Source organism: Lepisma saccharinum, chromosome 9 (assembly GCF_977018435.1).
Source record: "Lepisma saccharinum chromosome 9, izLepSacc3.1, whole genome shotgun sequence".
NCBI classification, from domain to species: Eukaryota; Metazoa; Arthropoda; class Insecta; order Zygentoma; family Lepismatidae; genus Lepisma; species Lepisma saccharinum.
Window position 1 is genome coordinate 36,948,247 of NC_139237.1, and position 20,101 is coordinate 36,968,347.

The following is a 20,101-nucleotide window of genomic DNA, read 5'->3' on the forward strand; positions in this document are numbered from 1 at the left end:
AACAACTCTGTAGGAGTCTTCCCCGTAGTATGGCAAGGTGTAAACCTGGCTACTCTTAACGCACCTTCCACCGCTTCTCTGAAATCGAAACTTTTTCCTAGATGGCAATCTTCTAACCATCTCTTCTTCAGAGTACTTTTTACGTTTTGGGCTCACTTTTCGGCTCAAGCATTGCTAGGTGGATGATATGGTGGTGAATGAATAATTCGTATTCCTAACTTAGTGGAAAATTCTTTAAGCTTTCTTTCTAAAAATGGAGGTCCATTATCACATGCGATTACAGTACCATTACTCCTCTGTAAATTACATTTGAATGGCTTATTGCAGAAAGGGACCTGAGTCACTTTTGCACAATTCTGAGAAAAACAAGAAAAATCGTATAATATTGAGAGTGTAAGAAAGAAATGTGCTGTTGTTGGCTCAAATTTTTAGCATAATGAATAGTTAATTTTGCAACCCTCAATGCGCCCTCCTGCAGTATGCTGCTAGAGACAGAGGAGATGAAAAAGTTGTGACTCCGGTACCTTTCTGCAATAAAAGTGGAGACTGTGTGAAATGACGAGAAATGTCCTACAAACGCCCGTTTGTCGTTGCCACATACGCTAGGTTAGGTTAGATTATGTTATATATGTCACAGAAAATTATAGATTCATCAATGAATGACAGTGTAGTGCACTTTCTGGACTTTATTGTCGGTGTTTGAAGTACAATAATGTACGAGCTCATACATGCATGTGCTATTCTACATCTGAGTCTGTTTCATTGCCGTGTGTAGTTGGCCACTGAAGAGTATCTTCATAATCATTTAACGTCGTCTGGTACATACGAGAAGGCAGATCATATGTCCTTCAATTTAGTAAGCTTGATCAGCATACGTGCAACTGGGAACGTACGTACGTGGCGTAGGAATTACAATTCTTGCACCTTTGGACAGATAGAAGGTGTGAGACGTCAAACCTTTGATGAATTCGGAAACTTTGACAGTACCCTTATGTTCAACACAGTATTCAAAGTAATGATACTTGGAAATATGAAAAATACTGCCTATTCTTGTAGGAACACATGGTAGTTTCCACAGATGCCACATTTTTTTGTATACATGAGGCCATCACGTTGTGAAACCAATACTGTTACTGGTGTCAATAAGTTTGACTGTATTTTTACCGCCCCGAGCTGCATTACGGATTAGCGTACACAGTTCTTACAACGTATAAATATGGCTAAGTTTATTGCAGAAAAGGACGCGAGTCAGTAACTCAGGTACCTTTCTGCATTAAAGTACACTTTTTACTGTGCATTTTCTTGGCTATAGCCTCGTGTGACTGACGTCCTTTCTGCACTAAAAGATGTGTCTGTAACTAGGAAAATCAAAAATACCATTAACTCCGATATCTCAAAAATGTGACTCAGGTCCCTTTCTGCAATAAGCCATTCATTTGAATAAGGTAAAAAGCTCGTTTCTTTTACACAACAAGTAGTCTGTTCTGAAATTTTAAGCAGTCAAATCAACATTTACTGGAAATGCACCAGATTGGCCCGCCACCTACACCTGACACCTCCCGCATCAAATACACATAATCTCACATCTGACACACCTCTACATTTCATTCACTGAAGATGAGAGTGATGTTACGTCTCAAAAGCTAGAAAACCTATACAGAAATTACCTGGTTGACATTCTGATAAAAACTCTTTATCTTCAACATCTACTTTATTTTTCTCTTCCCATAAAGAGACAGTCCTAGCTAGAGAACACTTAATTGTTGCCTTCTCCCTTTCCAAAATAATTTGTACAAAATTATGTGAAATATACTCTTGCTGTGATCTGATATTGCATCATTTAACTTTTTGACACAAGGCCAGCAATGAATGCTGTTTTAGTATGAGCTTATTTGTCTTTGAAAACATCAGATTTCTAGACTTCAGTGCAAAGAAGACAAATAACCACCTGTGCTTTTAGCTTGATTCTCCTTCCACTATTTGAAATGAAGTCTATCAATACAACCACCAATTTGGTGCTTGCTTTTGTTGCATTCCTCCTGACTCTTTGCCTTCAACATTTTCATTCAACACATCATCTTCAGACTTCAAGGAATTACTCCCCATGGCAGATTCTCGAATGTTGCCTTTTTGCATTAGCAATGTAAGAACTGCTATTTCTTTTACACACTATATTTTTGACAAAAATGCATATATTTTTGTAGTGATGTATAATATAGTGTGTCCGGCTTAAAAGTATAATGAAAGAAAAGTTAGTTTTCTTCTACCTATAGAGTAACTCAAACAGTTTTTTACATACTTAATACACTTTGATGTGTGCACAATTAGTTGCGTGACAGATGTCCAACCTATATTCAAGCTCTGTGCATGTGTTGTAGAGCATTACTGACGTCACATTCTGGATTGCAGCATAAATGCGACGTACATCAGGAAGGCCACAAACTTTTTGTTTGATATAAGTCTTTACAAAACCTCACAAAAAAAGCAAGCAAAGTAATGTCTGGGGATCTAAAGGCTAAGCAATAGGAGCACCTCTCCCAATCCAGCATCCAGGAAATCCCCCACTTCTTGCTCGTAATGGCACGGTGCTCCTATTGTTTAGCCCTCTAGATCCCTGGACATTACTTTGCTTGATTTTTTTGTGAGGTTTTGTAAAGTCTTAAGTATATCAAACATAAAGTGTGCGGCCTTCCTGATGTATGACGTTGCATTTATGCTGCAATCCGGAATTTGACGCCAGTAATGCTCTACAACACATGCATGGAGCTTGAATATAGGTTTGACATCTTGTCACGCAACAAATTGTGCACATAACGAAGTGTATTAAGTATGTAAAAAAAACTGTTTGAGTTACTCTATAGATAGAAGAAAACTGTATGCAAATATCTTAATAAAGTTACAAGTTATTAATTTTTCTTTAATTATACTTTTAAGCCAGGCACACTGTATAAAGCAAAGTAAAAAAAATATTGTGATGGACAATTTTGAATCAACTTACCATCTGAAGATAATTGCAAGGTTGACTTGAGAAGGGAAATATGGCATGAAGAATGGAAAGAAACATGCATAGAACCACCTATGTGCCTTCCTAAGATACTAACCTAGCATTTTTCTGTGAAAAAAACATCTGTAAACTTGAGCCAGGATCATCCTTATGCTTTTTCAGCTGTTTGCTAGCTGAACACTAGCTTTGAATGCCAGTGACTCTGGTTCAAGTTCTGGCTGAGATAATTTTTTTTATATTTTTTAATCTTTTATATTGAAGTCCAATGTAATTAATTTACTAAGTAAATTTTGAATTTTTAAAATTGCACAATAATTAATGTGCCATTCAATGAAAGAGCTTTCTTTTCTCTTCCAGAAAAGAAAAATCTGATGTGGAGCTGACAAAGAAGCAGAAGTTGTCTGTGGATGAAAAGATAGAAGAGGCTGAGGAATACGTACGGGGGCTGAAAATTAAGAATGCTGCAGCGATGGAGCAGAAGACAGCTCTGAAGGTCAAATGGGAAAAGAAAATTGGAACTATTGCAGAAAATTTTGAGATGCTTGAAATGTGAGTAAATTTTATGGAATATTGGTATGTATGTATTTTTTTTATATATTACTGTGTCTTCATTTTTTCCCTTTATATTGAATTACCATTTTACAGAGTCTCTCAACAGTTGTGAAACCATTAATTTGATCATTAACAACAGAAGTAAATTGAAACTCAGCTCCTACTACTTGAAAATTATTTTTAATTGATTGCCGACGACACCAACATATGTGAATACTTGTACATTGCTGCAATTTAAAGTTGTTTACAGTAGTTATAATGACATTAGAGGTGGAACAGATTAATTAGACCATATCAATCCACCAGGGTTATGTTGATTGAAACAATTCTTTTAGCTGGTGGTGAGATCGAACTATAACAGTGCAGGTAAATCACAAGTGGATATCATAGGTTTGATGTTGGCTGGAGCATGGTGCTGATCACATCACCTCCAAGATGGCAGAATTAATGAAAACACTTCTTCAGTTTTTGTGTCATTAAAATTACAGAAATGAGGAATGTTTGTCTCCTTTAGCAAAAAATTGTGTAAACATTTACAAATGACTTACGGGAAAATATGAATATTTTATGTGAATAGAGAAAACAAACTAGTGGTGGACTAGAGGCAAGGGTGAACACAGGATTTTTCTAGGGGGTGCAACAACGAAATTTTCTTCCAGGAAGGAAGAATGGTAAGAAAGTCATCCCTCCTTCCCCCCAAAAAATTGCTGTTTGATTCTGAAGTTACCATGTTTCTGTAACAATCTAAACTAGCCTTGCTTGTAATTAGAAATCCTTTTAATAATTAACAAAAAATACTGTAACTGAAATTAAATTCTGTATGTGAAACATATTCTTTAAAACTGACATTCATTTTCAAAAGTGGAGGAAGGGGGGTTAATGTTTCCCCTCTCTGGATGTTGTTAGGAACATGAGTAGCTGATAGTTAAGAGTATGGCACATTTTTGGTTAAGTGTTTTAACCTTCCCCAGTCCCTGCTGGAAGCTTCAATTGGCATCCTTTTACAACACACTTTTTTAAACCTTTTGCCTGGGTTCTAGTTAAGAGGGTTTCCCCCAGTAATGTGAAGGGTGCAAATAGCCTTAAGCCCTGACCAACTCATAAAATTTAACTCACTTATTCGCTCACAGTGGACCCAAAAAAAAATGAATGCATACGTATGAGTTAAATTTAACAAATAAGGTAGTAAAGTTTTTTTTTCTTCCGATCTAGTGACTACAAGAAAGTTTCAATGAAAGTAGAGGAGGCAGAGAGACTGTACAAGGAGAAAAAGAAGATGGGAGATGAATATGAGAAGAAAACAACAGAAAAGAAGGAGTTTCGTGAAAATTACTGTATTGGTATGCAGGATTTGTATGCAAAAATTATTGAACGAGTAAGTATAAAATATTGGTTATCATCAATATTATTGTTGAAGTAGATATAAATAATACAGGCTTTTCTCGATGGTATGCTGGTAATGTTGTCACCTTGCAATCAAGGATTCCATAGTTCAATGCCTGCTGGGGCAGATAGTGCTTCCAATCACATTTTAAACTGTATGTCCAGTCCCAATTAGCCTATCTTAGCATAAAGTTGATTTGGAAAATAAACTTTGATAAATAATACAATTATAATACAGTGAAATCTCAGTTATACGTTTTATGGGGGACAGAAGGAGAAAAACGTATTATTGAAATATAATTAAAATGGTAAAATTACGTACACAAAGAAGGAAAAGGCTCAATAAGTCCCTGGTCTGCGGCCATCTTGAATTCAACATATTGAATTTTAAATGAGAAGGGGGTGATATGATATATCAAATTAGGCTAGAATTTCACAAGAAATTCAATGGTGAACGTTTTTTCGACATATCTTCGCAATGGCATGCGAACTTCTCTCCCTAGACGTCACTTTGATGTCGATGCGTTACTAACACGCTAAAGACATTTTAATGTTAATTTCTGACACCTCGAAAAGGAGCAAATTAGTACAAGAATTCAGTCATAACTTTTTACTGGTTGAAGATACGTCGAAAAAACCTTCATCATTTAATTTCTCGTGAAATTCTAGCCTGATTTGATATCTCATATCACTCCCTTTCCATTTAAAATTCTGAACCGCTGACCCCGCGGGTGGCATCAGTGTGATTTCCCCTTGCTCTGGCAACTATTGGTCATTGCACACTGCAGTGGCCTTGTACTGGGGGTTTTAAGAAACTTATTGAGCCACCCTGTACTTATACACCAAAGCTTGCTGTATTGCACTAATCTGTTCTAAATCATTGTTATAAATTCGCAAGAAAGAGACATTTAAGGCACCGGGGGTTGAAACAGTTACAAGTAAGGTTTACCTGGTTAATCCATTCAGCCAATTCCCTGCAAAAATCCATGCTGAACATTAGGACGTTTATCTTGATCTTATGTTTACTGTAACTCTAGTTTCCAGCTTTATACGTTTTCCAAACCCCACCGATGACAAAATTTGGCAAAAGCCTGTCCCGTATGCCAGTGGACCTCTCCCTCCCCTCTACCTTACTTTTGTACAGGCTATTCATTCACCAAGCGACCTTGAACTCTTTTCTTATGATCGGGGAACAAGCGAACTATTGCTAAAACGATAGTCATTAAATTCTGCTTTCTCTAGCATTTTAACACATTCTAAAAGTGTGACTCGGGTGTCTTTGTTGTGCCTCCCCCTACAAAGATGTATGTGGACAATTGATAACATGGCTCAATCACTATTCCCATTTCTTTATTTACGTAATCGTTCCTAGTAAAATGGGAAAGGAGAGGTGGGGGGGACTTGCTTGGAAAACTTCCTTTCTTGTTTGCCGAGAGAAGAGTAAGAATAATTTGCCAATCCCGGTTATCCAATATTGGTGTAGGAACAAGTGAAAAAAGTCTCTAATCTCCTCTCACAAGAGATAATTAATCTGCAACTGCTGTGCAGGGCAAGTGGCATGCCCAGGATTTTTAAAAGGGAGTTGTTTGAGTATACTTTTTTAAGTAGTCAGCCCTAATTTTGCCATCTTTTCCTGCCTACAACGTTCTTTTTTGTAGGATTACTGGGCCAAGGGGGAGGGGGTATGATCCCCACCAACCCTCCTTTGTGCACACCACTGTGCAGGTCTATGCAATAATTTCACGAAGTAGCCTTCTGTTTAATGCAGCTCTGCATACGAAACATTACTCGTGTGGCCCTTACAATACAATAATCCTTCCCCCTTTCTTTCTGTAACTTGATTCAGGAATAAGCAAGCTGCTGACTAAAAGAAAAACATCATTCAGCTTTTCTTGTCTTCAGCAACTGATTTATTTTTAAAACGTGCAGAACATTTTATTCCGCCACCTATGCATTGGTGCCAGTCTGTCTGGAGGGAGGCTACGACTGGCGCCAGTGTTATGTCTAGCTCTTCCAAAGCAGTCATTTGCCTATAAATCTTCTGACAGCAATGACTCATCGAACATAAAGGATGCAATTTTTCGTTCTTGTCTTGCCTTCTGATAAACAAAACCGTTACTCTTATCTTGTGGATAACACGAGATTAATACTTTTGAACACTAGAGTCAGTGGCGTGCCGAGGATTTTCGGGGGGGTTACATCCTCGCGTGCCTGTATTCCCATTGAAGTCTGCACCTTTGCAAGCATGGACTTTTCAAACTTGCCGCTAGTACAAAAAATCATAGCTCGAGAACTAATTGTCGTAGAGAGAAGGAAATTGGTTTGTTTTCTTCTTAAACACATGACTTTTAGCGGAGGTAAAATTTATACATTGTGCCTCCCAATAATTTGGGTTAACCAAATTTCGAGGGAAGCACGACAAAAGACCACTCTATGAGGATATGTAATGCTCATGCTGCAACTTTGAAAAAAAGAGTAAAAAAAAAATTACTGTGTTCGGAAATTTTGCTTAATTACGGAATTTCGCTTCTAGCGTCAGCCCTATGGATGTTGGATGGACCACATTTTGAGGGAAGCACAACAAAAAACCACTCTATCAGGATATGTAATGCTCGTGCCGCAACTTTATTTTAAAAACAAACTGAAATCACAGTATTCGGAAATTTTACGTAATTACGGAATTTCGCTTCTAGCGTCAGCCCTATGGATGTTGGATGGACCACATTTTGAGGGAAGCACGACAAAAAACCACTCTATCAGGATATGTAATGCTCGTGCCGCAACTTTTTTTAAAAACAAACTGAAATCACAGTATTCGGAAATTTTACGTAATTACAGAATTTCGCTTCTAGCGTCAGCCCTATGGACGCTGGATGGACCAAATTTTGAGAGAAGGACAACAAAAAACCACTCTATGTGCATATATAATCCCCCCGCTGCAACTTTGAAAAAAGATGCAAATTATGGCGTTCAGAAATTTTGCATAATTACAGAAAAATTTGAACTTGGGTATTTTGTGCCCGCTTCCCCCCTGGACTCTTGTTGGAAGTTACTTTAAAAGTTGCTTCTTGTTCATTCTTACATTTAGAATTTAATTTTTTAAAAAAGATGCAGTGGTTGAGCAGTTATAGCCTTTTATCTTCAATTTATCCCATAGTAACAAAAGGAAAAAAGTGCTTATTTCAAATGACGCTTGCGAAATAAAAAGGCACACAGTGTATGATTGCTGATTTACTTCAAAAACATTCACACATTAAAAATAAGTCACGGTGTTCAATAATTCATTTATCTGCGATTTCGTTTTGCATAATAAAAAGTACTGCAATGTCTCCGTCTTCAACAACCGTATTATCTTTAAATATGATGGTAATAAGACCCAACGGAACTCATCCTTCCTGCAGGCTGCTGTTGACTGACTCCACCTCCCTTTCTTCAGGTTGTTTATAATGTTTAGGACAGGCTGGGAAGTGTGGCGCCAATGACTTGTCTGACAGCTGGAAATATATCAATCTCCAATCTGATATCTCAGCCAGATATGACTTGCCAAAGGCAATGCAAAGAACAAAACTAGGATTATTTAGCACAGGCCAATCTTGTTCAAGGGTGCATAGCCCCCTTTCTCTCGGATGCAAGCGACAAAAATAGAATTCCAAGTCGAGAGTCTGGTTCAATGGTTGCAGCTGATAAGAAAACTTGTATGAGAATGGGTGACAGATGTTATCATCATGGAAATCTTGAACTCAAAGATCAGCATTCTTTCGAGCAAGTCTAGTTAAAAACGTTGGGACTGAACTCGTTGAACGTATAACTTTAAAAATCGTATATCTGAAAATTGTATAACTGAAATATAATAGTACGCAGCTTTATGGGAATTGGCTGGGACCGCCAGAAAAAAACGTACTATCGTGAAACATATAATTGCAATTCCACTGTAGTAATGTGGGAGCCGTGGTGGTCTACTCGGTAGGGCATCTGTCTGCCATGTGGGAGAACCGGTTGGGTGATCTGAGGTCAGAATTTTTCCAGGCTTGTTCCCGCATAAAGTGGCTCCGGGGCTCACCCAGGCTCAAATCAATGGGTACCTGGGTGGTAAAGGCAGCCAGAGCATGGTGCTGATCACCTCCAAAATGGACGAGATCAAGAATGTGTCTTCATGGCATGGTGTTATATGCATGGGGAACTTTACCTTTTGCCTATTATAGTAGTGGGACAATAATCACTACCTTACTCTTAGGGACAGACATCAGAATTCTGATATAGAAATGGACTGAATTTCAGTTTCAAATTCTGTATGTAAAATAATATATGCTATTATTCTGACAAAAATCTGAAATTTTGAAATTTTCCAGTTACTGTACAAAGTAAAAATTTCCATTTGATAGATATTCATACAGAATTAATCAATGTTTCAGGATTTTCCATACGTTACAGGGTAATTGAAACCCAGGAAACTGATGTTAAACATTGTATCTAAAGATATCTGTTTGGTGGTTACGCGGAGATAGGTAATTTACTCTGATAAGCTTACTTTTCATTTTTCTGCACAAATTTTTTTCGCAATCGATTTCACCACCCATCTGGTGGCTTCGTCAGGTGTGTACTCTCTTGCTGCGGGTGATGTAGTTCCTCCTTCTGCTTGTGCTCGTGGCAGCGCTAGTTGACATGTTCCTTTCACTTTCTGCCTTTCTGGTGTGGGTGCAGTGCATCCTTTTTTTGCCGCATGTTGTAGGTGCTGTAGGCATTGGTTTTCGGTCTCATCTACTTTCATGGAATGGCTTTTGATCATATGTGCAAACAGCTATTGATTCATCCCCCCTATTCACAGAAGAGGAGGCCTCCCCTATGGTGCATGCAGTGGTAGCATCGATGCCTTGTAATCAAGGGGTCCCGGGTTCGATACCCGGTGGAGGCACATACTGTTTAACCTGCGATCCGAGAGCTCTTGAGTTGTCTACTCATCACCAAAGTAGCAGAGTCCAGTCGTAAATTGTGGGAGCTGCTTCTCTGAAGCGTGTGTGTCATGTGTGGAAAGAGAGCAATGTTGCCAACCGGATAATATTGACACTAAGATGTTGGAAGTGCTCTGGCCGTGAGGCGGCGTGTTTGCAACAAAACGTGGAAAGACGTGAAGTTTGTTTGTTTGTTTGTGTGTGTGTGTGTGTAGTGTGTTTATGCGGAGTTCTGTATGTGCTTTTGTAATGATGGACCTAGGACGGTCAAAACGTTCTGGTGTTAAACCATTACGCAGCATGTGCAAACAGATGGTGGGTGCACAATGTGTTTGCATTCTGCGACTAAGAAGCATTAGAATGCCACCCTCTACATGGTTACCTACACATGTGTAAACAAGTATGTAGGTATGACAAAGCGCCGACTTGATGATAGGCTCAAGGAGCATGATGCTGACCTTCGACTTGAGAGGAGGAGAACAGGCCTTTCCTGCCATCTCATAGATGAAAACCATAACATAGACTCTGCCAAAATAGTCTTGCAAGCGAAATCCACCTTGGAAAGGTTCTCAAAAGATACCTATGCAATAGTGACCACTCCCGTCGACCTCAACACTAACCCCGGGGCCCTCAATAAAACCTGGCTTTCCCGCTATCTGCAATATGCACACCCACCCAACCTGCTCCTCCCTGCATGACAAGAAATCAAGCATGGGCCTTAAGAGTTCTCAAAAAAGCCAACCTGAGCATACGAACAAATACCATTCCACGAAAGCAGACGACGAGACCGAGAACCGATGCCTACAGCACCATAACCCTGATGTGCAGCAAAAGCAAGACCTAAGTGTCGCAAATGGATGATTTTTTTTAATGACGGGGCTTTTAGCAGAGTTGAAATTTATAAATTGTACCTCCCAATAATGGAAGTTAAAGCAAGAAGAAGAAAATCAAAATTTAAAAAAAATCATGCCATATGCACAATAGACCAAAGGGCTATGATTCCATTTGAAATCAACCAATGGAGAGGCAGTTTTCAACCTTACATTTATTGATTAATTTGAAATTTGGCATACTGAAAGGGCCAACTGAGGTAGAACAATATGCAAAGTTGCAGATCCATATCTTTTGCATTTCCCAAATCACAGGGGAGCAGAATGTGCGATGTTGACCATTCTTTTCATCTTGTAAACTTTAAATCACAGTATTTCTGAAATCAGGGCACCTATAGAAGTGATTCAGATCACGTTGGAAAGGTCTTGAAGGGCTCTTTCAGGTGAGATATTACACAGCTGTGTCATGGTAAAGAAAATAATTGAAAATGGTGTATAGAAAGTATTGGTAGCCATTTTCTCAAAAATGGGTCTTTTGATTTTTTTAAAAAATTATGTCATACACTATTTCGTAATAACTACAAAATGCAAGGTGCCCTGAAATATTGCAATTTATAAAGTTAACAAGAGTTTGGAAAAATATGCAAAATCACACATTTTGCATCCCTATAATTCTGGAAATAAAAGAGATATGAATCTGCATCTTTGCATATTTTCCTACCCCAGTTGGCCCCTTCAGTATGCCAAATTTCAAATGAATCAAAATATGTAAGGTTGAGGACATCGTTGATTTGACCCCAAAGTGAATGAAAAATGTGGCATGGAGCAGTGGTACACTCATACAACCATGTGGGAGCAAAATACTTAAAGTTTGGAACTGACATTGTCAACGAGTAAATGGGGATTTGTCAAACAAGAAGTGTCGGTATTTAAATTGGATAATTCTTTAAAACTATGAAGATCCTTCCAGTCAAATAATGTGTGAATAATTGAAATACAGAATCGTCTTAATGCTTAATGATTCAGGGGCAGGCTCCCCTTTTGGTTCAAGATTTGTGCTATAAATGTACATTTCGTGCAAGTTCAGGGGAGAAGTTCAATTACTCAAACAGAATATGTGATAGTTGAGAGAACCTAAATTGTTTGTACAGAGTGTTGGAGTTGTGTGGTACATATATGCCTTGTATATTTCATGTTGTGTAATGAAGGGGAGAGGTTTTGATGTTACCCGAGGATTTGCACAATGGTTTTCACTTACGGTATTCAAATGCACATACTTTCTTGCCATTAATGCCATTGTTACAATTTGATCCACTGCATAGTATTATTGTTTCTGGTTTGGGAGATGAATAACCTTAGCCTTAGTAAAAAGGAGCCAGAAGTTTAACGTATCGTATAGCTTCAGGTCCCCACTCAAAAGAGTTGCCTTTAGAATTGACTAACATACAAGTGGGGAGTGGTATTGGGAACCCCGTGCAACTTGAGCGGTCTCTCGGTTAAGTGCATGCTAATTCTAATTTTGATACAGAATACACCTCAAAACCAGTTGACCACATACCCCACTTTTGTCCGTTTGTGGTGATGGTCCTTATTTATTCTTACCTTTTTGGAACACTGGGTCATCGTCCAAAACACTGGACAGCCCTACTTTACCACAGTAGTGTTACAGGGTAGGGTACAGCTGACTTGGAAATACCTTGCTTTTCAAGTGCCTAACAGTCAGTAATCACATGACTTAAGAGTCACCAATGAATCACTATTTTGGTAAAATACTGGAACAGCAACTGCATGTTGCAATCCAAGTTTCAGCAAATGGTGTATACTTTTGTTAAATTAATGAAATCGATAAGTGTTGTCAAAGCTGTGAGGGAAAATTTCCCACACCAGACAAAAATTACTGTTTTATTGAAACACCTTTCATGATTAATATGTCAGAATGTATCCATCTGTACATTTAAATGCATTGAATATTTTCTTGTGTATGCTTTTCAGCCCATAGTTTTATTTCCTTAAGGATATTTTAAAGCTTTCAAGACTATGCCTAGGCTTTACAATAATTAAAATCAGAGTTTAATATTTGTCCCTTACCAAGAAAATTTTTAAGTAAGGAGATTTTCCGTATCTCGTAAAGAGAGTGTAAATAACCTCAAATGCTGATACCCATTTTAAATTTAAAAAGCAAGAAAACAAATGTGAATATTCATACATACTTAACGATATTTTTATACTTTCAGGTTAGGAATGCCAACAAGGAAGCTCGGAAGTCTTTGAAGGAGATGAGAGAGAGAGAAAAGTAGTTGATTTCAGTTTAAGATTTTGTACTTTATCAATCATAATGATTGTTCATAGACTGATTATGATAACCTGTCAAAAAAGTTTCACAGTTGCCTTATTATTGTCTTAGATTAAAGTTCATATTTTGAAAGTAAAACTGTTGTTTTCTTCTCACATTCATCTTAATGAGTTTTGAAGCAGTGCTTGTAATAGAATTCATTCATTGATTACAGCAGTGTGCACAATCAACATAAAATGAAAAGAGCTACGATTTAAGTTCAGTTTTTTCACAGGTGTAACAAAGATAACCAGTGTGTTACTAATAAGCCTGTGAAATCTTTTGCAGAAACCAGACTGTAAATACAGACCAAAGAAAACTAACTGCAACAACCAATTTAAAAGAAAATTGTAAACTAACAACCAGGGTTGTTAAAGGTTCTATTGGGAATGAATGAAAATACATTAAGCATTAAAAGGTTCTTTACAGTCTAGAACCCATGTTACGTACCCAATGGGACCAACTCATGTAAACGGTTTGCCAAGGAGGAATAGAGATGGCAGCACTAGGAGTGCAAGATTAAGGGCATGCGATACAATTTCCACGGGAGTCTTCCCAAGCCCTTCCGTCCATGGCAGTGTGCCAACTTAGCTCTCTTGGAGCCAGATCTGGCTCTTTCGTGCATTCTAGCCAGACCCTGTGGCGAGTAGTTAGCACATCACGCTGCGACGCCAAGGGTCCCGGGTTCGAATCCCGCTCGGGCTTGGTTGTTTGCGAATGTCCATTCATCAATTTCATCACTCATCCCCATCTTCACAAATTAGCCAAGAGGCACAAAACGCGAAGTAAAATGAACTAAATCAATCAATCTTTCGTGCACTTGTTCAGCTGTGAACTGGGACGCCCACCCCCCGTGCCCAACTATGATGCCATCTCTGGTTCCGACCCACAAAGACCACCTTTCGTCATAATTATACATTTTGCATGTGACGTGATATTGTTATATTGGCTGTGTCGCCCCACTCTCTCTTATCTCCCCAGCTACTTCTTTTAGCGCAATGTTAGACGTGAAATTGACATAATATTGTCGTCAGGGAATTCTTCACTTTCGATTTCATACCACCATCAGTGGATTATTGAGATGGGCGATGCCGCCGGATCTAGATGTTGAAAACTAGAGTTAACGATAATAGCAGTGCCCCACCCCTTTGACAACTAACATTACCCTAGAAGGCACTTCATCCAGCCATCGTAAATCTAGCTCCATGAGAGTCAAGTTTTAACTCCATTTAAGGTGAAATTTAGTTATTTTATGCCCATCAGGTTTGGCAACACTGCCAGGAGGCAAGGAAAAAAGCATTGATCATATGGGAGTATGATTTGATTCATTCTCTTGTGGATATAAATCTTCCGGTGGAATAGAAAGAGATGTCAACGGGAAGAGGGCAGTTTGAAGATGAATTTCACCAGCGGAAAAGTCGAAACTTCCATTTGATTAGCCGTAACTTGATGTTGAAGTTGATTCCCCATAAGGAATACATGGGATTCCAACAACTCTTATTCATCATATTTTTCAAACATCGTGTCCAGCTTAATAATCAACATAACAAAATGTTTGCACTTGCAACATGGAGAGAAATTCATACTCTTGAATACACCCAAGGTTTTTTTTAGTAGCAGTGCCCATTCGGGCGATACTGAAATAAATGCACAATTGGTGTGTAATTGTATCTCCTCGCCTTAAGAATTAAGATGATATATGTGAATAACTTTATAAATAAGAAGAAAGCACATTGGAAAGATGAATAACAATAGAATGTACTATAAGAAGATAAAGAATAAATATAAAAGAAATAAATTCATGTATATATTCGATATATCAAATCAGAGATCATATGTAAGTTAATACGAAAATTTAAGAAGTAAAAGCAATGATACAAATTTTTGTCTTTGAACAGATCTTGAATCTGTCTAATTTGATTTACCTTTCCAATAGCGGAAATTTTGTTTACACCAGTGGCGGTGCGTTCCAGTCGAAGCCCCACAGCACTTCTGGTTGCGCGTTTCAGCCGTGGCACCTACTTGGATGCACGTGTAAGTCATTTGTCACCAAGTACGCACTATGTTGGACATATTTCATGTTGGCACGTTTCAATCGCAGCCTCAAGGGAGGAAATGAGTATAGTTCCCAAAGCCTAAAGGAAAAAGCTGGAAGAAGGATAAAGGAATTCCCAAATCATAGAAAAGTGGAAATAGAAGGAAGTTCAGATCCAGATATTCCATTAAGAAGGAAGTCCAGATCCAACTCATCCATTAAGAAGGAAGTCCAGATCCAGAACATCCATTAAGAAAGAAGTCCAGATCCAGATTCTCCTTATTGAGAAGGAAGTTCAGATCCAGACTGTCCATTGAGAAGGAAGTTCAGATCCAGACTGTCCATTGAGAAGGAAGTTCAGATCCAGACTGTCCATTGAGAAGGAAGTTCAGATCCAGACTGTCCATTGAGAAGGAAGTTCAGATCCAGACTGTCCATTGAGAAGGAAGTTCAGATCCAGACTGTCCATTGAGAAGGAAGTTCAGATCCAGACTGTTCATTGAGAAGGAAGTTCAGATCCAGACTGTCCATTGAGAAGGAAGTTCAGATCCAGACTGTCCATTGAGAAGGAAGTCCAGACCCAGACCATCCATTAAGAAGGAAGTCCAGAAAGTCCATTAAGAAGGAAGTCCAGATCCAGATCGTACCTTATGAAAGAAGTCCAGAGAGAAGAATATTCAAATCGAGAAAAGAAATAATAAAAAGCATATTGAAATGAAAATTACAGAAGAATGTAGCTTATCATGTAAATATTCTGATTCCATATATCCTGTGTTCGAATAATATATACGTTTAAACGTCTCCATTGGAAGGCACCCTGTCTGGTTTCGTTGTCTACGAAGAACCCTACCCTGTAGATATTCTAGCTGAGGTTTAAAATTAAGATTTATGTACCTTTGCACAAATGGAGGTAGCACCCATTTACACTTGCTGATTTTTTCTCCTGGACAGGAATTGAATTTATTTACAATTCCTGGACATTTAACAACCCAGGGATTGTTAAAGGTCCATGAACCCTTACATTCTATTAGGTTCCGTATTGAAATGAAACAAGTTGCATATTGTATTTAAATTGACCTGGAAAAAATATTCCTGGATTGTATTTAAATTGATCTGGGGAAAAAGGTTCCTGGACCGAATTGAAATACTTTACAAATAAAAAGGTTCTTTACAGTTCAGAACCCATTTGCGCTTGCTGATTTTCTCCCTTGGACCAGAATTGAATATATTTAAAATTCCTGGACCTTAAATGCTCCTACCGATGTGCTGAAACCATATTGCACTATTCTATCTGCTATTCATAAAAAGTATAATACAATTAAATTAGTGTTCCTGAAAACTACGAAACATAATGTTTTCTTGTTAACTCTCAACATATTATAAACGAGGACCTTTAAAATTAGGTCACAGATAGAATGGCTCCTGTCATGTATAATTCAACAGTCTACCTAAGGAGAGCTGAGCATCCGCAGTTCTATGTTTGGCAAGCTTCGTGATCTCTGTCCGATCCCACAATTCACACTGTGAACACGAAGGTTTTCTCAGCAGTATGATGTCATCCTTCGTTGTTTTGCAGCGGGGTGCCCAAGAATTTGTAAAGGAGGTATGTGCAGTGGCATATCAAGGGGTGGATGAAGTAGGTGACCTCCCAGGGCCTCGTGTCTCTTGGGGTTCATACAAAAATGTCTTAAATAGAAGTGAGGGGGTGGGGAAGTTGGTTGAGGCCAATTTTTGTAGGCAATAAAATTAAAGCAGTCTGTTTTTACCTGGCTTTGAATTCTAGTTAAACGTTATAATACGTCAGATCAGGGGCGTAACACACAGGCGAGCGGGCTCTAAGTGTAAGGGAACCTGGAAAAAGTAAAAATTATTGTTATTTTTTTCATGTGCAACATTTTCGCAAAAACTCGTGGGCCTCCCCGATGGTGCAGTGGTAGCGTTGTCACCTTGTAATCAAGGGGTCTCTGGTTCGATACCCGGTGGAGGCACTTAGTGGTTCGGATCCCACTTTAAGCTGTAGGTCTAGTCCTGATTAGCCTTACTGTGCATAAAGTAGACTTAAAACACCAAATCAATCAATCGATCGCAAAAATTCATGATAACTTGTGTGGATATTTTTACTCATTCATTCTGTTGTCAAATAGAAAGTAATTTGTCTTGTCTTTTCTTCTTTCTCTCGACTTTGCACTCCCGATTTTAATATGTTAACAATAAAGCACAAAGAAAGACATTTTTAGGGCGAGTGAAATTATTAAATATGATTTTCTTCTGTAATTTATTATTATTTAAATGTGATAATTTGCTGAAGTATGCCTGAAGATTTTGTATGAATTCACACTGAGATTTCTAATTTAAAAATGGATGGTGGCCTCTCATTCGAATCACGCCCAGGCCTCGCGATATGTTGCTATGTCACTGGGTATATGGGTTGTCATGGCTGCTTTTATTTTTATATATTTTTTTAAAACAATCGACTCATATTTTACCTCGCAGGGTGGGCCACAATTAGAGGGTTAAGATTTACTCCAATATATCTGTCCACCCTAATGCCTCCTGTAAGAAGTAATTTAGTATTGGAGAAACTACATGAAAAGCACATCCTAAGTGGCATCGACGAGGAATTATAATTGATTGTAAAGGGTGTTCCGTATACGACGCCAAATTTGAATCAAGTGCTATTGTTTTGTTTCGAGGTTGGCAGACCTGTTCTTACCAATTTTGGCATCTGTAATCCAGGAGCGTGAAATACATCCATCCACTGAGAATGAATGTGTGGAGTGGGCTTTGGCAGGTGGAGTATGATCTTACACCCTGTGATTTCTTCTTATGAGGGTTTGTGAAATAACAGGTGTATGCCAACAAACCACGAACCCTTTAGTAACTGCGATGTGCTAACTACTCTGCCACGACTTTTTTAAATTACTTGTCTTGGATGTCTTCTCGATTTGATTTGATTTATTTGGTATTTTAAGTCCAGTTTATGCACAGTAAGGCTAATTGGGACTCGACCTACACTTTAAATTGGGATCAGAACCACCATGTGCCTCCAACAGGTATCGAACCTGGGACCTCTTGATTACAAGGTGACTACGCTACCACTGTGCCATCGGGAAGGCACACAGCTAGCCGTGCTCCTTTTCGACTTGAAATGACACGAATTCCATTGCATTGCATTTAAAACAGAATCTGAAAGCGTATACCATTCTTCACACAATCGAATCCGTCCAGTATATCTTCCAACAGCATGTCGTGGAGTGGGCAATTACAAGAAGATGGAAGGACACAGTTCGGCAAAGAGGCATATTTTTGCCTCTGTAATCTGGGTGTGCCTGCTTACGTCATTCTGCCTTATTTCTTCTACATGGCCTGCGTGAACTGAAATAAAAAGATGTTATCAAAGCAAGCGTCAGTAACAGGAGCATTGCTTTATTTGACACACGCTACTCAAGATTAACATTTTTCAGGGGAACATAGGTGAAAACGGTTTTGGAGGAAATGGCTCTAAGCAATACATACCCTTGTTTGGAAATCACAAATTCTAGCATATCAAGTTCGTCATTGGGGATTCATCTTCACAAGCAAGAAGATGATGGTAATTTTGATTTGAAGCGTGCTTTTCCTGCCACAATTTTTAAATCGCGGCGAAGTGAGTGGTTGGAAGAAATGGGTGAATAGGCAATCAGAGAACCCTAGCAATAGAATGCTTGTGGTGATGTAGAAAGTCGAGCACTTGACGCCGCTCCATACTTACTGAGCACAATTCGAAACAAAGAGAACCTTTCAAAGAATCACATATAGAATGTTTCGTTTCACGAGTAGCATTTTCTCTTCAATGGGAATAGAGTTTCCCAATAGCAGCCTGAAGGCAGTCACATGAGTTTCTTACATCATTGTATGATTTGAAGATCACAACCTGTCAACTTTACTTCCACAACCGGATCTATCTGGTCAAGAGTGTGGTGATATTATTACCCATTTCAAGCATAGGTAAAGAAGGGCAGGAAATTAAAGAGTCGGGTAAAGCGATTCCAGTAGGTACGTATTAACCGCGATTGATCATCACCAAAAGAAATTTCTTAAAATGACACTTCATTATAATATTTTGTTCTGTTGTGTTTAATTTGATCATGTTGGTTGGCTGAATTTCCAACGAGAAGATCAGTGCTTATTAGTATGCGCCCGAGAGATTTTTATTTCAGAAGAGTTCAAAACATACTGTTTTGTTTGTCTCATCCTTACGATCCAGATGATCTGTGGGAGCGAATATGTTTGAAGAATGGACTGATTGAAGTCAAACTTGGAATGACGTCTAATTTTCGAAGTGAGAGAGTCCCGGAGAACAAGCCTTATGGCTTAAGTAAGCAATTTTCTCTCTACCAAAAAGTGCACTACGTTGGCATACGTAGGAAGAAATGGGGAAGGTGGTTTTGTAAAAAATAGAAACGTGAAATGCCGTTGATGTAACGGTTATACTTTCAAAGATAACGCGTGAATATGGAAGCATTCACGTACAAGACAGCAGCTGGTGTCGAATGAAAATCCACGGTCTGAAATCAGTTGTGTTATTGGTGCAGAAGGAGTTGTTTGACAACGAAATGTTGCATAAAGGTTTCTTTGACAACGAAATGTTAATCTGCTTTCGTGACTTGTATTGTCGGGAAATGAAAAGCTTAGTGTGATATTGTAGGTGTAGTTTGATAGTAATCGGGGATGTAGCTCAGTGGTAGAGCGTTCGCTTTGCATGTGAAAGGCCCCGGGTTCGATCCCCGGCATCTCCATTTTTCTTCATTTGACCTATTAGCAGTGTCGTTGCTGCGAGAAGCTCGTTCACGTCCCAAGGTGATTCCGAACAAATTCTTCCACTGTACTGGAAAGAGGTCATTGAGAAATTGTTACCAACGCTGCATCATAGTCGTTGAAATGTTGAATGTTACAAAGTTCGTCGTAGATTCAAATATCTAAGGCTTTCCTAGACATGCAAACTTGATAACAATGAGTGTTAATATCGTCCCGTCC

The 20,101-nt window shown here is 38.6% G+C and overlaps 1 protein-coding gene and 1 non-coding gene across 4 annotated transcripts in view; both read left to right on the forward strand.

Moving 5' to 3' along the window:
- LOC145992614 (uncharacterized) overlaps window positions 1–13,143 on the forward strand; it is a 69,125-nt gene extending 55,982 nt beyond the window's left edge. For 2 of the 3 annotated variants that reach the window (XM_083128973.1, XM_083128972.1), the window contains exons 7-9: window positions 3,362–3,553; window positions 4,769–4,931; window positions 12,953–13,143. In XM_083128973.1, coding sequence (XP_082985099.1) covers window positions 3,362–3,553; window positions 4,769–4,931; window positions 12,953–13,015 — 418 coding nt within the window. In that variant the 3' untranslated portion in view covers window positions 13,016–13,143. Of the gene's footprint in view, window positions 1–3,361; window positions 3,554–4,768; window positions 4,932–9,351; window positions 9,447–12,952 lie in introns of those variants that run through there. The other variant, XM_083128974.1, reaches the window with a different exon arrangement.
- Window positions 13,144–19,791: 6,648 nt separating this feature from the next.
- Window positions 19,792–19,863, forward strand: TRNAA-UGC (transfer RNA alanine (anticodon UGC)). The gene has a single exon. It is a non-coding gene; the product is annotated as a tRNA-Ala (tRNA).
- The last annotated feature ends 238 nt before the right edge of the window (window positions 19,864–20,101 follow it).